Genomic DNA, 17,519 nt, shown 5'->3' with positions numbered 1-17,519 from the left:
ACGTTTACGTTTTTCCTCATAGTTTAGCATCTTCATTCAACAATAAAGAAAAATATGTGTTTTTAAACAAAAGATTAGGTTTAACATAGCAACTGTTGTATTGTAATTTTGCAGCACAAACTCACTTGGTGACTTTAAAAATCCTGAGAAGTCTAAGGGCCCTTAGCACGCTGATGCCAAACGAAGCTCCTGGTTTAATGATGTCCCAGATCACCTCGAAGATGCTTCCCACAATCACCTGGAGACCACAGTGAAGAGCACAGCAATGTCATGCAAACAGCACATGCTTTATATGTCCAAGCCTCCGCTTACTAACCCCAAAGTCAAAGCAGTTGAAGGAGGAGTGAAAGTAGTTTCTGGCTCCAAGGCCGTACATCTTCAGAGTCATCTCAGTCAGGAACAAACCCAAGAAGACAAACTCGGTTGTGTCTGCGAACGACAGGTACAGGTGAGCGAAACAAGCTGCTTCCCGTGCTAAACGCCAGGTTCCTGTTTTCAGACTCACAGAGGGCTCTTGTCAGCCACTCGGGCTGGTCGTAGTGGACGATGGCCACACAAAGAGTGTTCAGGCCCACCAAGCACAGAACGATCCAGTAGAAACTTTGGGCCTTCACCATGCGGCGGATGAAGAAGCGGATCCTTTTCTCTTTACGCCTGAAGTAGGAGGAGCTGTCCATCTTCCCGCTGCTTTTCACACTCGCCCGACCAAACGGAGAGCTGGGAGGAGCTAAACGGGAAACATGCAGTTATCCACTATTCTGCAGCTGAAGGTGAAGCCCAAATATCTAAAGCAAAACGTTTTTTGTCAATTATGTAAAATTCAATGATTGTTCCTTATTTAGCCCTTGTGCTATCCTAGGCACTTTAACGTTGGGAGTTGGGTCATCTAGACCCACTAGACAGTGCTCTGAACTTTTTTGCTTCAATGATTTGTGATCTTCACTGGTGTCCATGGATTACATGAAATCTTTCAAGGCAGTAAGGATTCTAAATGAGAGTGTATACAAAGAGCCCTGTATGTATCCATTTAAACCTGTAGAGATTTGATGAACAAGTAGGTTTAATATTCTGAAAGCTTATATAGGCTCAGGAGAAATCCTTACCAACTTTCAAAACAAATTTACAAAAGTAAAAGTAGTTATGCTCTGAAATGAAAGGAGGTTTTTGAAACACCAAGATTCAAAATACTAAATGCTGTATACTTAAATAGCGCTTTACTACCTTCTTTGAAGGCCAAAGTGTTTTACAGTCACTGTCTCATGCACACGTTCACACACTGACGGCGGCTCCACTGTCGAACCCTGGCACCAAACTATAAACCCAACGGAACAATGGGGGGTTCAGTGTCTTGCTCAAAGACACTTCAACACATGAGCGGGCAGGGTGGCAACAGAACCTGCGATCTTCCAATGAGAGGCCGACTGCTCTTTGATAGAAAGCTCTGTTTATGGAACAGTCTTGACAGTGAAATTAAAAAAATGAACCCTTTTCACCCCAATTACATGTTATGTGAGAAAAATGTCTGAGCTCCGACTTTCGTGATTCAATTTGGAACGTTTATAGTTCTATTTGCTCCTTTTCATTCTTAGGATTTAAATTCAATCAAAAATGTCACATTTGTTTGTAATGAATAAAAAAAATAAAATAAATGAAAATCTTAAATATAGCAAATTGTTAATTGACTCATTGCAGTCACTTTTGATCATAACATAAGTTTATTTTTAAAGTCAATTTTTAAACGTAATTTTTTACTTTAAATGTAATAATTTATCCTGAGTAAAGAAATGTGATACTTATACTTGGAAAGGTTTAGAGCTTTCCTTCTATTTATACAAATAAATGCTATTGTTTCAAAACCCCTAGCACATGTTGTGCTTCCCCACTGAGTTAATAAAAAATTAAAAAAAAGAAAGAAATATTTTTATTTTGATATGCTGACTTCTTTAAATAGGAGAGGTTAAAAAAAAAGACAAGTGAATGTATCTTGTTGTCTGAAACATAATTTGAAAATGGTGGTTAACATGCCTACCACAAATATAAAGCTGTTAAAAGCAAAGATTACCCCGGGTCATAAAAACAAGCATACAACCCTATAAACACTTGTTATTTACCTGCAGCTGCTCATTGTAAAAGTGCAGCTACTGCCTCACTCATTGCAGCCATCAAGCCTTAAAGGAGCGAGGTGGGAGACAGTCTGACATCAACTCTATCAGTACTTCACGAGGAACAGTACTTAAAGTCGAGACGGTAAAAGAGAAGCTGCATTCGTAATTTAAAGGAACCAACATGGCTTTAAATATCACCTGAATGTGCCACAGACAAGTAAAACCATGCGTGACCTCATATTAAAACGTAAAGCCCCAAATGCTGCAGGTGATTCTCTGTGCAGACTGAGTGGAACAGTCTAATTAAAAGTTAATTACTCTGTATTTCCTTTGCTTTAAAGGTGATAAACTTCAGGAATCAGCTTAAAGCCCACGAATCAGCTCGCTAAATGAACTTCTTTATTGTACTTTATTTTAAATCCTCAGTGTGACACCAACGTTTCAGGCTTCAGATCTTTAGGATGAAGTGATGTGACCCAATAATCTGACAGACAGCGCTCAGACAGTCTGGGTACAAGCGAGTGAACGACGACAGGCTTTCCCAGGGGCTTTTATTGTGAAGGTTGTTACTGCAAAGAGAAGATCAGAGGTCACCTGCTGCTGGCCGTTGATAAAAAGATGAAAGATTTACCAACAGAGGACATGTCGGCGAAAGGATCCTCTCCCTCCTCCGCACCCATTAAGTCATTTTTAACTTTCTTGATCTTGCCTCGCTTCAGAACTGTGGAGAGAAAGGCAGACGTGAGAAGGAAACGTGATTTCTAGTACAGTGGAGGAAATTAGTATTTTATACCGTTCTGATTTTGTTGGTTTGCCCGACTAAAAAAGGAATTGTCAATCCGTAGTCCTAATGTTAGATTCATTTCAACAGTGTGCGAGAAAGAAATCACATAAAAAAATTAAAAATCCCCTTTGTATACATTTTTTTTTTACATTTCATTGAGGAAAATAAGTGTTTGATCCCCTAGTAACCGTTAGAAGTTCTGATTCTCACAGAACAGTTTGACTCTCCTAATCAAACTGTCACCTGAATTGAAGACACCTGTTTAAACCAATCCCCTGTAGAAAAGACACCTGTCTACAAAATCGGTCCAACCGTCAGACTCCAAACTCTCCAATATGAGACTTAAGAGCTTTCAGTGGATTTAAGGGAGAAGATTGTAGACCGGAATGAACTCCAAAACCATCAGCAAGAAGCTGGATGTCAAGAGGACTTTAGGTCTGGAGCTCCAAACCAGATCTGACCTGGTGGGGTTTCCATGATCATGAGAACGGTGAGAAATCGGCCTAAAACAACACGGCAGGAGTTGGTTGATGATCTCAAAGCAGCTGGAACCACAGTTACCAAGAACACCATTGGAAAACTGTACAATCATTTAACAATTTTTTAGAGCTTGCAAAGAAAACACATTTGCAGGCGTCCTTGAAGTTTAGCAATGAACAGCTTCACGATTAGAGTGTGATTGGGAGAAGGTTTTGTGGTCAGATGAGACCAAAACTGAGCTCTTTTGCATCAACTCAACCCGTCGTGTTTGGAGGAAGAGAAATGCTGCCAATGTCCCCAAGAACACCGTTCTAACTGTCAAGTACGGAAGTGGAAGCATTATGATTTAGGTGGGTGGGGGTTCTGCACAGGGCTACTTGACTGTTTCCATTGATGGGAGGACGGGCGGCTCATGTACCGTACTTATTTCTTCTATTGTATGTGACACAGAAAAGAAGATAAGCAATCCTGAGGCTGCAGAATTACTGAGACAAAAACCAAGATCATTCATGGGTTCACTTCCTCACAAAAGAGTATAGATGAAAAAAAGACCACAATTGTTTTAGTGGAATATACAACCTTTCCGGGAAACAGAACACATGTCATCATGAGCCTGACTTGAAAACTGTAAACTGCAGATATCAATCTCGTTGTCTTTTTTTTGTTTTTGTTTTTGTTTCTCTGCCCTGCAGCTTGAAATCAGGGCTGGAACACAAATCTGCACACACACAAAAAAACAACAAGAAAAATGTAGAGGAGACACTTCATTCTATCATGGATAAATTACAAGACAGGACAAGGTTTGGCTACTTAAATATACAAGAGCTCACTTAAACATTCCTTAAGTTTCTAAGATGCAAAAGCATTTTAGAATGACGCTGTTTGAAATGCTATTCAACAAAACAGGCACCCATGATTGACATTTCTCTTTATTGCTCTGACCTGTCATTCCTCTCAGGAAGACCAAAGATGTCTGTTCCACTCTGAAAGAATCAGATTAATTTTTCCTGCAGCTTTGGAGTCAAATGTTTTAGTCCTCCATCGGTGACTAATTGAAAACACTGAGCCGCTGGCTTCTGTCTGGAATCATTGGGTGTGCGTGTCTGTTTCCTGGCAGATGCATGACAGAGTGTGTATTTATGAGTGTGCATGTGGTGAGAGATTTTTGTTTATCCAATCAGAGCGTGACTGAAAATGTCACAGTGCAGCTTCATGCCCCGGCCTGAAAGACTGAATTCATGAAATAAACTTAAATAAAAAAGAAAGAAAATAGAATGGAAAGAACAGAGCCCTGCTGCGGTATAGACTCAGGTAGACATGAACGCGTTCTTCTTGGTTCTCTGAGTATGATAACCTCTCAGCTGTGTTTCAGCAGATGCTTCCCTCTGCCAGGCAGATCTACCAACTTTTCAGGGGGCATGGTCCGTCCCGTAACGACTTGTTGACAATCTCACAACTTCTCCAAGAATGGAGGTTCTACCTAAAGTGGCCTAAAGTTATCTTTCAAGGCCTTTGTTTTAAGCCTGTGTTTTTCAACCTTTTTTGAGCCAAGGCCCACTCTATCCTTGACAAACCAGCATTCAAAAATTTAAAAAGGAGAAACTCATTGTCTGCATTGATGTACAGTCTCTCCACAATCTCACAGGCATTTTTGTGATAATTGTGGCAGAAAAAGCTGAAAGTTGCAGCTGTTTTTTCAAAGAAATGTATTTAAAGTTAAGTTAGTTTTCAACTAAATTATTTGAAATTGTACCCTGGAAGTTTATTAACATGCAATTGTATGTACCCTCACAAAAAAACAAATATATTCTTTCTAAATTGTGATTCTTTTTTTTTTTCCGTTGTTGGTGCAAAGGCAACTGTAATTTTTGAACACTGTTATTGTCACAACATGTTTGATACATTTTACACAAAAAAACTAACAATATATTTATGTTTATTGTAGCTACACAAAAATGAACATGTTGAAGTTTTATTAGTTTTTCTCTTGTCTTAATCAAAAATGAATTCTATAAAAACTTTTACAAAAATGTTTTATTTCTTTTTAGATGATTAGATTGTTTGAAACTAGTTTTATTGTGTTTGTTGGTCACTTCACCTTAATCCTGTTTCTTAAATGTTGTTATCACTTCTATTTAAGCTTAACTTTTCATTTTTCAAAAGTGACTGAAGTCTGAAAGCGAATTTGTCCTTCAATCCAGACCAGTATTAGAAAAGTATTTCAGTTAGAAAGATGACTTGGACCAAACTCTGGGATGTTTGGTTGTTAATAAACACAAACTTTGAAGGAGAACTAAACTGTTGACCTCTGATTTCATCAAGAAGATTTAAAAACTGTTTGATGTGTGTTCGTTGTGGTTTCAAGACATTTAACAGGGACGACTCATTGTAGCGAAGAGATGCTGTCACTTTAAGGCAAGGCAAGGCAAGTTTACTTGTATAGCACAATTCGTACACAAAGTAATTCAAGGTGCTTCACAAAACAGAAAAGTGCATTAAAATCACAATACATCATAGAAATAATCAACATAAAATTTACTTTAAAAGAAAAGGAAGAAAAAAAAAAAGATTTAAAAAGAAAGGAAGGAAAGAAAGGTGCAGATAGGACCTTTCAGTCATATACACGGCTAAACATGTTTTAAGTCTAGATTTGAACATGAACACAGAAGAGGCCTGTCTTACGCCTTCAGGGAGGCTGTTCCAGATTTTAGCTGCAGAATATTGAAACGCTGATTCCCCTTGTTTAGTTCTGACTCTGGGAATCAACAGGAGGCCGGTCCCTGAGGTCCTCAGAGTACGAGATGGTTCATATGGCACTAACATGTCAGAGATGTACTTTGGTGCGTGGCCATGGAGAGACTTGTACACAAGCAGAGCTGCTTTGAAGTCTATTCTTTGAGGTACAGGGAGCCAGTGCAAAGACCTGAGCACAGGACTAATGTGATCATACTTCCTGGTTTTGGTCAGGACTCGAGCAGCAGCATTCTGGATGTACTGAAGCTGTTTTACAGCTCGTTTGGACAGGCCGGTGAGCAGGCCGTTACAGTAGTCTAACCTACTGGAGACAAATGCATGGATAAGTATCTCCAGGTCTCGCTTTGAGATTATGTTTTTGATTTTGGCACAATGCATCAAGGGAGATGCAGTGCAAAAATTAACGCCGATGCCAGACAGACTCGCTTCTCTGAGCTTCGTTGTTTTGTTCACTTGTTCCACGGTCTGATACCAGATCCCGCGGAATACTACACCGCTAAAGACGAGCTTTAGCTGGTATTTTTGCTAGAACTGAGAGACTTAAGAGCTAAATCGGAAAAAGGAAGTGAAGACTTTAACCACTTCTGATTGGTCAGACTGATGACGTATGATTAGGGGTCCAGGAATGATTGGCAGAGACAGTTGAAAGGGCGGGACTTTTCCCAAAACAGAGCTAAAGCTGCGGTTAAGTCGCGGTGCCGTCATTCTAATCAAAGTGTCTTTAATAGAATCAAATAAACAGAAAGAAAAAAACCATATCTTAAACACACTGTTTTAAACTACCTTCACACCGCTTTTGGCAACACACGTTCAAGCGCCCACTTCCAAGGAAAAGTCTAAGGAGTCTAAAGAGTTTAAGGAAAAAGACACTGCTGGACGAGTTTCACTCCATGAGTGAATGTAGATGAAGTACACTCAGGACGAACATCTTCCATCTGTTTCTTTTACTGAAGACACGTAAGAGAAAGGCTTTATGTAGCGGGGTCAGATGTGTTGTAGTGTGTTTCAGATCTGAAAGATGGAAGTTATGGCGGTCTGTTCTGAAAATCTTTAGGATAAAGAGATGATATCTATCAATGAAGCACACTTTACCCAACAGGGACGCACTCTTTTGCTTAGACCAGCTGGGTTTTATTTCATACACCATTACAAAAGGAATAGAGCTAAAGCATAAACTGATATTGCAGCTGCTTTGTGGGATTTCTCCATATGACATGAATGTCGCCCATTTCTTCTAGCTTTTTCTTTGCATTTTCTCAAGGAAAAGACAGATCCACCAAATATTGACCAAGAGAGACCAACAAGGTGTAACCCCTTGATGCCTGAATTTATTTCCAGCAATGAAACATTAGTTTCCCTTATGTTTTTGTTTTTAAGTAGAGGCTACATTAAGGTAATTTGATGAAAAAGTATATATTTGCATCAATAGGTGTCAAGAGTTTAAAGTTGGAAAACAAGCAGGGTTGTGGCTGTTGAAAAAAAAATTTAACCCTGTCGATGTTCTTTGAATTGTGGTAGTGCAGTGTTGTGAAGTGTTCGCAATTTACTATAAACCAGCAATGCGACCAACCAGCAACCAGCACCGATGCCTCAGAGATCGAGTTGTCTTACTTCCGCATAAGGGAGCTGTGAAAATAACTAATATTTCATTTTAAAAATCGTGCTTTAGTGTGCCAAATTTAAAATACCCCCCTGAAACCCCAATCCTGTTTGGATCAGCTGGACTGTTCTTGGATTTCTGTATTTAGAAAAAATTGCTTGCTGGGAACTACAGAAGTAGTAAAGCATCTCCACGAAGACCTGCGACAATTCATGACCTTCACAGACGGGTCTAAACATGAAAGGGGACCGTGACCTCTGCCGTTACAAATGTCTGTACACCTGCTGATGAAGAGCTAAGTTTGAGCATCAAGCTAACAACACGCGGCAGCTTCTTACTTTCTCTATCCCTATGTCAAATCTTTCACATAATGTCTCCTGCTTCAGTTGTTTTTTATCAAAAGATTTACCCTGTTATGGGGCTGCACGGTGGCACAGTGGTTAGCGCTCTTGCCTCACAGCAAGAACTGTACATCAAGGACATCAATGGGAGACCTTTCTATGTGGAGTTTGCATGTTCTCCCCATGCATGCATGGGTTTTCTACGGGGACTCCAGTTTCCTCCCACCACCCAAAAACATGCTTCATAGTTTAATTGGTCACTCTAAATTGTCCATAGTTGTGAATGTGAGAGTGCATGGTGATCTTGGCCCTTTGACAGACTGGCGACCTGTCCAGGTCGGGATAGGCCCTTGCAGCCCCGTGACCCCAAAAAGGATAACAAAATATTTAGAGGTCGAAAAAGTCAGATGGCATCAATTCTTCATGCTGATGTAGGTGCAACAATCTGTAGGCCACAAGCTCCCTGCTCCGCCCCATTATGATACATCCATTTGTAGACAAAAAGATCCATGTATGTCTTTGTTTTCCCCGTCTGAGAAAGACATTTTGTCCAAAACTGTACAGCTGGGTAGCTCCAATTTGGTTGCATTTTTGTTGCATATTAAGTTGGGGGTGTGAGAGGCTGTAGGCTACCAGGAGACAGTGTAAACAAAACAGCGGTTTTCTACCTTCCTCGAAGGCTGAACATGCTTTACAGTTACAGTCCCATTCACCCATGCAGTCACACACTGATAGTGGCTGCAGAACACCGGCGCCAGCCTTCCACTAGAGGCAAAACGGCGGTATTGCCCAAGGACACTTCGACGCATGGGCGGGCAGAGCGGGAATCAAGCCTGCAATATTCCGATCGTAGGTCGACCACCCTACCACTGCACCACGGCCGCCCTAGATAAACAAAGTGATGTCAGGAAGCAGGCGATGTCCTCACCTATAGTCCAGCCAACTATTCAGGGGTGAAATACTAATGGGCTACTACCACTCTATGGGAACTGTGTCCTAGAAAATAAGAGTCTTCTTGATTTTGGCTAAAAATGGCAAAATCATAATGAAAAGACCACTGGGAATGCTTTTGCAAAAGATCAAAAGATGATCGGAGTATGGAGAGGCTGAAGTTTTTTGGGATACTGTTGGATGACAACCGGTCCTGTTTTGGTGCGGGACCATGGAAAAACAGACATCCCCCAACCCCCACCCCCGCCTTCACCTGAAAGATTCTGTTTCCTCTTGTACCAGGCACCGTCCAGCGGTGACTTTTCCTCTGCAATCTCATCTTCCTCCTCCAGCAAAACCTCTTCTGCACAGAGAACAAGGATTTTCCATCACCTGGTAATATTTTCTGAAGCTTCTAACTTTATTTCAGAGGCTAACCTGCTTTGCAGATCCACTCCAAGTATCCAGTGAGCTCCCTCTCAATCTGCTGCTGTCGACGGAGCTTCAGGAACTCCTGCCTCTTCTCCACACGCTCTCGCTCTTTGGCAAATTCTCTGTTGAGACAAACATTTTTTAGCAGAGTAAACAACCAAATGAGCCTTGATTAAACTTTTTTATACTACTTTTAGGCTGAATCCGCATTCCTCTCCCACCCTTCCGGCTTCTCCCTATCCCTCCAATCGTAGGAGCATTTGGAGGGATAGGTGTGTCCGAAATAGTTTTTGAATGGGAAATGCTCTGCATCCCTCCACCACGATAGTAATTCGCGTCACGCTGTGCAGCAAAGGAGAAATGCCTTTTTCACGCTAATGTGGATGACCAGCGACTATTGATGATGTCATAAAATTGGAGTAACGTTCGATTATAGGACAGTATTTTCCAATAACTCACTCTTACTCTGTATTTTAAATATGTTGATATTAACAGCCACATGTGACATCTATCCTAGAAAAAAACTATCCAACAAAAAATTTGCCAGTTACCTATATTTTATTTATTAAATGCTGCACACCCCATGTGTGCAGCATTTGCTCAAGGTCAGTACTTGCCCCTTACTACTGACCAGACTCTAGAGTGTGGCGTAAGGACACCATACGACAGCATCACCCACATTAGGGTTGGGCGATGTCCCTTAAATTGGCCGTTGACGATGTTTGCTGTCAACCATCGGGATGGACGATGATATCGTCGTGGGGGGGGGGCTATTTTTAATATTTCAGTCTTATATAATTGCTATTCGTTGTTTTACTTTATTACTTTATTTATTTTATTTCCCAACTAATGACTCATCCGCGATTATCCAGTATAAACTGAGGGAAGTGACTTTAACAAAAAAAAATAACAAACAAACTAAAAAAAGAAATGGTCCGCTCCCGCACTTAACTAGTCAAGTGGACCGGCGGAGCGCGGACTTACAGCTTTGTGTTTGAGTGGAAGTGGGGGGGTGCTTTGTTACATGAGCGGTATGTGTGGGAGATTTAAGACTGCGATCCGTCCCGCAGCTCTAGGGGAACGGGCTACCGAACTCAGAACGGGGTCTAAAAGTGTGTGTCTGAGCAGAGGATCGTGAGCACACACACAGTGCTTTGGGGCGGTGTGTGAGCTTCAAAGCAGAAAGGTCGCTCAGTCCTTAGAAATCGTTCAAACAATCACGTGGATTTGTGTTTGGAGTCGTGTCCCGACTAAATAAAGGCTGATGTTATTCCCACATGTTTACTTCATGCAACCAAGATGCAGATTGCAGCACCACCCAAAGCTAATGTTGTTAGCCCGTGTTAGCATACTGCTAATTCTGGCTTCTTTCCGGCTCCGTTTTTTAAACAGAAAAAGCAATGACCACACGGATTAAAAATAAAACGATGAGCGAACAGGCGTTTCATAATAATCGTAACATTATTAAAAGCCCGTTTAGAAGACAGTCTTGTATATTACCAAGCTGACATATCAATGTATAAAGCCGCTCGGCAACATTGTTTTGTATTGAATTGTTACATTCAATAAAGTTTGAGAAAAAAATAGCCACTCGCGGAACTGATATACGCTTCCGGTTTTTCAAACCCTACTGGGCATGTGCGAATGATTTATTCCGACCGAAAGTGTGACCCATGTCAACGATTGTTATATTCTGATAACATTTTTCTGGAGCCATGTACACGGTTGGATTCTAATCCGACCATTGATCCGGTCAAGGTATTTTTCACATGTAACCGTGGCTTATGGTGTCGACTCGCAGCGTGGCGGGGGCGTGGCATCACGATGGTGTCTCTCCATCGGGATGTCACTCACCCATCACGATGGATGATGGTATCGTCCATCGGCACAACCCTAACCCACATGTCATAAGTGTGAGTAATCTACATTATTCTTACAAATTATTCACAATATAGTTATGATACACTTACAATAATATGTTCCATTTACATGACATCTCCTCTGAAGGTCACAGTCTCAAGGAAACAGCAAAACACAACTGCACCCCCGTCAGACGCAGCCGTCCCACTCTATGACCCTTCATGGGCACAGACAACCCAAAACCTCACAAGGCAACTCCCATGCGAGTGCATCTGACTGAGGCTAATTGTCCGTAAAATTCCAAGCGAGAAAGTTTAACGCCAAAACTGGTTTCTGAAACACTCGAGGTTAAAACTGAATCTGGTCCTGACCAAAGATGTTGAGGTTTCCAATTAATGTATGGATCTCTCTGTTCATTTCTGAGTTTTCCCTGATGTTCTGGTTCTTTCTGCTGCCCAAAGACAGAAGTGGCTGTTAAAAGGAATGATTTGAATTACAACAGCTCAGTTTTTATTCAGCCTGTGAGTTTTTTACCCAGTTTAACATTAGGTTGTGTTGCTTTTCTGATGACTTTTACTGTAGGCGTCAGCAGCCAAATGACATGATTGCACCTGAGAAAGATGATTCCTCTCCTGCAGTAGAAAAGCTCAGTGGACGAACACTGGGAGAAAGTATTGAAAACTGTAGCTAGAGCATGGTAAAAACAATTATCTCACTGATTGTAATCAGTATACAGAACACCTTTGCTGTTAGACCTCTAAGTTAAAGAAAAAAGTCAGATGTGTTGTTTTTGCTAATTGTAGTAGGTTTAGGGGTTGTCATCTGGTCTTGGTTTTAAAGTTGGAAGACGTTTCACCTCTTACCCAAGAGGCCTTGTCAATTCTGAATTAGCTGGTTGAAGTGTGCCTCAACTCCACATATTTCTAATTCAGGGGAAACTTCTACAGGCAGAGGCACGGCTGTGCTATGGGCTCTCTAATCTCGCCCATTGTGGCCAATTTGTACATGGAAGAAGTCGAGAGAAGAGCCCTGGACTCTTTCCCAGGTACTACTCCAAGCCACTGGTTCAGATATGTGGATGACACTTGGGTCAAGATCAAAATCCAGGAAGTGGAGACTTTCACAGATCATATCAACGCAGTCGACAAGAACATAATTTCACCAGGGAAGACACAAAGGACAACACCCTAGCATTTCTAAACTGTGCTGTGATCATTGGAGAAGACAGACAGCTCCAGGTGGAAGTGTAGAGAAAGCCTACTCACACAGATCAGTACCTGTTATTTGACTCAAACCACCCTTTACAGCACAAACTAGGCGTTATCAGGACATTACAACACAGAGCCCAGGAGGTCCCCACAAGCTCTGACGGAAAGAGGAAAGAAGAGCAACATATCTGCCAAGCCCTCCGAACCTGTGGATATCCAAAGTGGGCATTCACCAGATCCCAACATGCAGGAAAACAAAACAAGAAGGAACAAGAGCCGAAACGGAACAGTATTTCAATTCCCTATATCTCAGGCTTGTCGGAAAAACTAAAAAGGATTTTCAAACAACATAACATCCCAGTTCATCTCAAACCAGTTAATACTCTCAGACAAAAACTGGTTCATCCAAAGGACAAAATTCCCAGCTACAAACAGAGTAATGTTGTGTACTCTATCCACTGCAAAAGAGAACTGCAATGAAGAGTATATAGGAGAAACCAAACAACCTCTACACAAGCGACTTTACCAACATCGCAGAGCCAACCCAAGTGGACCTGAGTCTGCAGTACATCTCCACCTGAAGGCCACAAACCACTCTTTCGAGGACAGTGAAGTCCGAATTCTAGCCAGAGAGAAAGGATGGTTTGAGCGAGGAGTGAAAGAAGCCATCTTTGTCAAGAAGGATAAACCTTCTCTTAATAAGAATGGTGGTCTCAGGTTTATTCTTCCAGCTATCTACGGCAGTGTTTTGAAACCTAAACAAACCAAACCAGTTCCACCTGGGTCGTTAATAGCTGAAAGAGATGACCAGTTGGGGAGGGAGTCACTGGCTCCCCAACCCCCAGCTGAGGACAAAGGACTCTAAACGACCCGAAACCATGGAGGCTAAGTTGACAATGGCATCCAGTTTCAGGTCTGACTCCTCCCCCATGAGCGCATATATATCAGCTCTTCGACCAGCTAATTCAGAATTGACAAAGCCTCTTGATTAAGAGGTGAAACGTCTTCTAACTTTAAAACCAAGTCCAGATGACAACCCCTAAACCTACTACAATGTAACCAACGTGGATGAATGAGAGTCTTCATAGACATGTTTTTGCTAATATTACCAACTGCAACATCAATGAATCTCGTGTTATGCTGTTGAAACGATACTACATTAATACCAACACAGTTAGCTGCTGATTTTTTTAATCTCATAACAAGTGCATTGAGTTTACTTTCTTCCTTTACAGAAAAAATACAAAACATCCGAACAATACAATCATCCATCACAAATGTAAACAGACCTCAGCTGCAGCCTGGCAGGAATAATCTGCTTAAAATATCAAATATACTGAAATCAGCGACACAATATGTTTCAGCTATTAACTGATCAACCTGCTCCCTGAACACCTTACTCACAAATTTCTTTAAAAAATGTTTTAAAAAATTGTGAAGAGCTCGCTCCATCCATTAAGGTTCTATTTTTCCACTTGCTTCAAGGTGCAGTTGTTGAACGCCTGCACAAGGGAAGCAGCCTGGATTCTCGCATGTTTAACAGTTACGGGACCGGTTCTAATCATCTTTTATTATAAGATCAATAATGATATCCAGTTCCCTATCCTATCCTATCAAGTTGTTCAGGTCCATCTGAAAACCATTTTAAACACCAATAACCTCTTAGACAAACTTCAGTCAGGGTGAACACCAAAAAACCGAAATGGCACTTCTTCAGGGTGCCCAAATCCAGGTCTCGAGGACCGGCCACCTGCTAGTTTTAGAAACCCTGCTTTATCTGCTGTGGATTTCCTGGATCAGGTGGGTAAAGCCGATAAGGAGCTTCAATGGCAGGATGGTAGGAAAACATGTAGGACAATGGCCCTCAAAGCCTGGATTTGGACACCCCTTTTACATTCATGTCAATGCTGACTCAGCAAAAAAATCAATTTTAGTGCTGCTAGACCTGAATTTTTGGGGTATCATGAAAACCTATATGACAGGCTAAAGTAGAGAGTGGGATTTTCTAGTGTCGTCCACAGTTGGCTCAGATCTTAATACTAAAGGGGACACTTAACTACCTCTTGAAGCTCATCAAGAGAATGCCAAGAGTATGCAAAGCAGCATTTAAAGAAAAAGGTGGCTACTTTGAAGAACCCAGAATATGTCATATTTTCAGTTGTTTAACACTTTTTTGTTATGTATATAATTCCACATGTGTTAGTTCACAGTTATAATGCCTGCAGTGTGAATCTACAATTTTCATAGTCATGAAAATAAAGAAAACTCTTTGAACGAAAAGGTGTGTCCAAACTTTTGGTCTGTACTGTGTGTTGTTTCCGATCCCTGAGACCCTCCAAACTGTAATATGAAGTACCTCATGGTTATTTGGACCTCTACATTTCAGAAGGTACCCTCTGGGTCAGACCACGCAAACTAATTATATTTCATACCACAGTTATGCAGATGACACTCAGCTTTATGTAACTCTTTTACAAAAACCATCACAGTTTATCAGCATCAGCTCCTCACAGATGGAAGCAGCTTCTTGATGAACTCACATCTCTAATTGTTTCTGTAAAGCTTTTTGGATTACTCACATGTATAAAAAAGGACTGTGGAAGTAAAACTGCTTCTCCTTCTGATCCCAGACACTTAGTGAGAATCCCAAGCATCAGAGCCAGAAGCACAGAGGATAAAGTGAGTGAAAGTCAACGAGATGAAGAAAGATTGAAAAAGATAGACGGCTTGTCTGTCAGTTCTGGATGTTGGAGCTCACCTGTGTGATGATTTTGACTTTGACTTTTACAGCAAAAACCAACCAGGCAGCACATTTCTAATGAGGACATGTAACCCCATCATGTCCACACAGAGATTTATGTTCAACAACATTACCTGTCACTGCTACCAACACTGGGTGCTCCTCCTTAAATGTAACAGTTGGTCAATAGTATTAATGTTAAAATGGGTAGTTTATTATTATTTTTTGGCATGAACTTACCCTGATAGGACGCCGAGCACCAGGTTGAGCATGAAAAAGGAGCCGATGATGATGAGGGGGATGAAGTAGAGCCAGTTCCACGTGTTTCCAACCACATCATTGGTCTAAAATCACACAGACAACAAAGCGAAATATTACAAGAGTACTGAGTTGTGGTCTAACTTGGTTCAACTTAAAGTATGGAAAGCACATAAGGATACATATGAAGTTCTACACCCTTTTAAGAATTATGTCATATGAATAAATCAGTAATATCCCTGTGTGATTTTCACCTGGAGTGTGGCAGTTTCTCAAAAATGCTCCACTGAGAACAGCTGCACACAAAGCTGAACAAAACAAATCATCAGTAAAGTCTCGAGTAAAAACATGACTTAATCAAGCCTGTTCCCACAGTTTAAATTGCATGTTTAATTTAAGTGGGGAGAAGTAATTGGAGAAAGCATCAAGGTTGCCTGAATGATTTTCACTTTGGAAGGAGTCAACGTGGGCATACAAGGAATAATAACTTCTCCAGCTTTTCTCTGCTGCCTCACAGACATACTTTTCTGTTCTGACAGTGGAAAGACTTCTGCAACTTCTTCTATTAGAGCGAGATCAGCAACAGTTCATTCTGACAACATAATTAAAGTTTTATCTGGCTGAGTTCCCAAAAACAAACCACAGACCTCACTTCTGTATCTCTGCAAAACAGAAACTTGTTAAAAGAAAAAGAAAAAAACATCTTCATTATTGCTATACAAGAAGTCTCTGCTTTGGGGGAAATTATGACAGTTTTATTTATGTAGGAATGAATTTAGTCACTTCCTGATGAACTGCATCAACAAATGCCGGAACTGTACCTTCAAGTTTTGTTTAAAAAAAACATATTTTATTAAAGACAGGTGTAAATATGCAACAAGTATGCTGCCGGTTTAAATCCCAGCTGAGGGACCTGAAACAGAACACCAATGGGGGACCTTTTCTGTGTGGAGTTTGTATGTTCTCCCCATGCATGAGTGGGTTTTCTCCAGGGACTCCAGCTTCCTCCCACCATCCAAAAACATGCTGTATAAGTTCATTGGTTACTCTAATTGTCCCTAGGTGTGAATGATGTGGTTTGTGATTTTTGGCCCTTAGACAGACTGGCGACCTGTCAAGGGTGTCCGGTTACTTTCGCCCAAGAGTGGCCAGGATAGGCTCCGGCAGCCCTGTGACCCCAAAAGGGACAAACAGGTTTAGAAAATGAATGAAAGGTGTAGAAAATATGTCCTCCATTATGCAACAAAACAGTCAGATGTTCTTGTTTTAGGACAGGAAGTGAGATTCATAACCCGAGATCCAGAAGCCGTGTTTACATGACACTTTGGGAAAAACTTTTAGAATCAAAGTACTTTTGTTGTCTTTTTTAATATGGACAATTTAATGTTTAGTTTCAAATCTAAAGCAACAAAAGCTCTTAGAAAGCGTTTGCTGGTTTGCTCTAAGAACCAGCAGAAACAGCAGAGAGCACAGATTCACTGGTGGTTAGTGATGCTTCATGGACTGTTAAAAAACAGGCTAAGTTTAATTTTGTGAGCTGTAAAGCAGCTCATCAAGGAAAGCACTGATGGAGAACCTAAACAGGAACGACAGAATTTAATACAGTTCCTTCTACGGTGGCCTGTAAGCAGGGATGGACCTACAGAGTCATAAGCTGCTGAAGCTTTAAATAAAGACATGCAGGAATCAGCCCTTTGCCTTGCTGCCAGCCAATGGTTGAGATGTTTTTTACTGAAAGAATTAAAGCACTTTTATGCTTCATTTGATCTATTTTATGTTTTAAAGTTTTATTGTTGAGTTGTTATTTCATGGTCCTCGTCTTTTGCACTGATCTTTCTCAGCTGAATGTCAGTGAGGATTGATCAGTGTTCTTCTGGATGAGAAGCTGATGAGTCTCACAGCAGATTCATTTCAGAAGCTAAAGATTGGATGGATCAAAAAAACCTGGGACTTTAAAAATTTGTTTGAACAAGTAGCTGACAGAAACATTTTTGTATTCTTCACCTGCAGGTGTAAGCCGAATAAGA

The 17,519-nt window shown here is 41.0% G+C and overlaps 1 protein-coding gene across 9 annotated transcripts in view; it reads right to left on the bottom strand.

Annotated features, from left to right (window-relative positions):
• LOC101167885 (voltage-dependent N-type calcium channel subunit alpha-1B) overlaps positions 1-17,519 on the bottom strand; it is a 222,730-nt gene that overhangs the window by 96,271 nt on the left and 108,940 nt on the right. For all 9 annotated transcript variants that reach the window (XM_023960536.1, XM_023960539.1, XM_023960540.1 and 6 more), the window contains exons 7-13: positions 15,475-15,578; positions 9,433-9,548; positions 9,269-9,358; positions 2,737-2,826; positions 506-727; positions 317-429; positions 126-238 (exon numbers count right to left, since the gene is read on the bottom strand). In XM_023960536.1, the coding sequence (XP_023816304.1) occupies positions 126-238; positions 317-429; positions 506-727; positions 2,737-2,826; positions 9,269-9,358; positions 9,433-9,548; positions 15,475-15,578 (848 nt within the window). The remainder of the gene's footprint in view (positions 1-125; positions 239-316; positions 430-505; positions 728-2,736; positions 2,827-9,268; positions 9,359-9,432; positions 9,549-15,474; positions 15,579-17,519) is intronic.

This window comes from Oryzias latipes, chromosome 12 (genome assembly GCF_002234675.1).
Source record: "Oryzias latipes chromosome 12, ASM223467v1".
In the NCBI taxonomy this organism is placed as follows: domain Eukaryota; kingdom Metazoa; phylum Chordata; class Actinopteri; order Beloniformes; family Adrianichthyidae; genus Oryzias; species Oryzias latipes.
The sequence above is the reverse complement of the archived record's forward strand: the minus strand, read 5'-3'. Positions and strand labels throughout refer to the sequence as shown.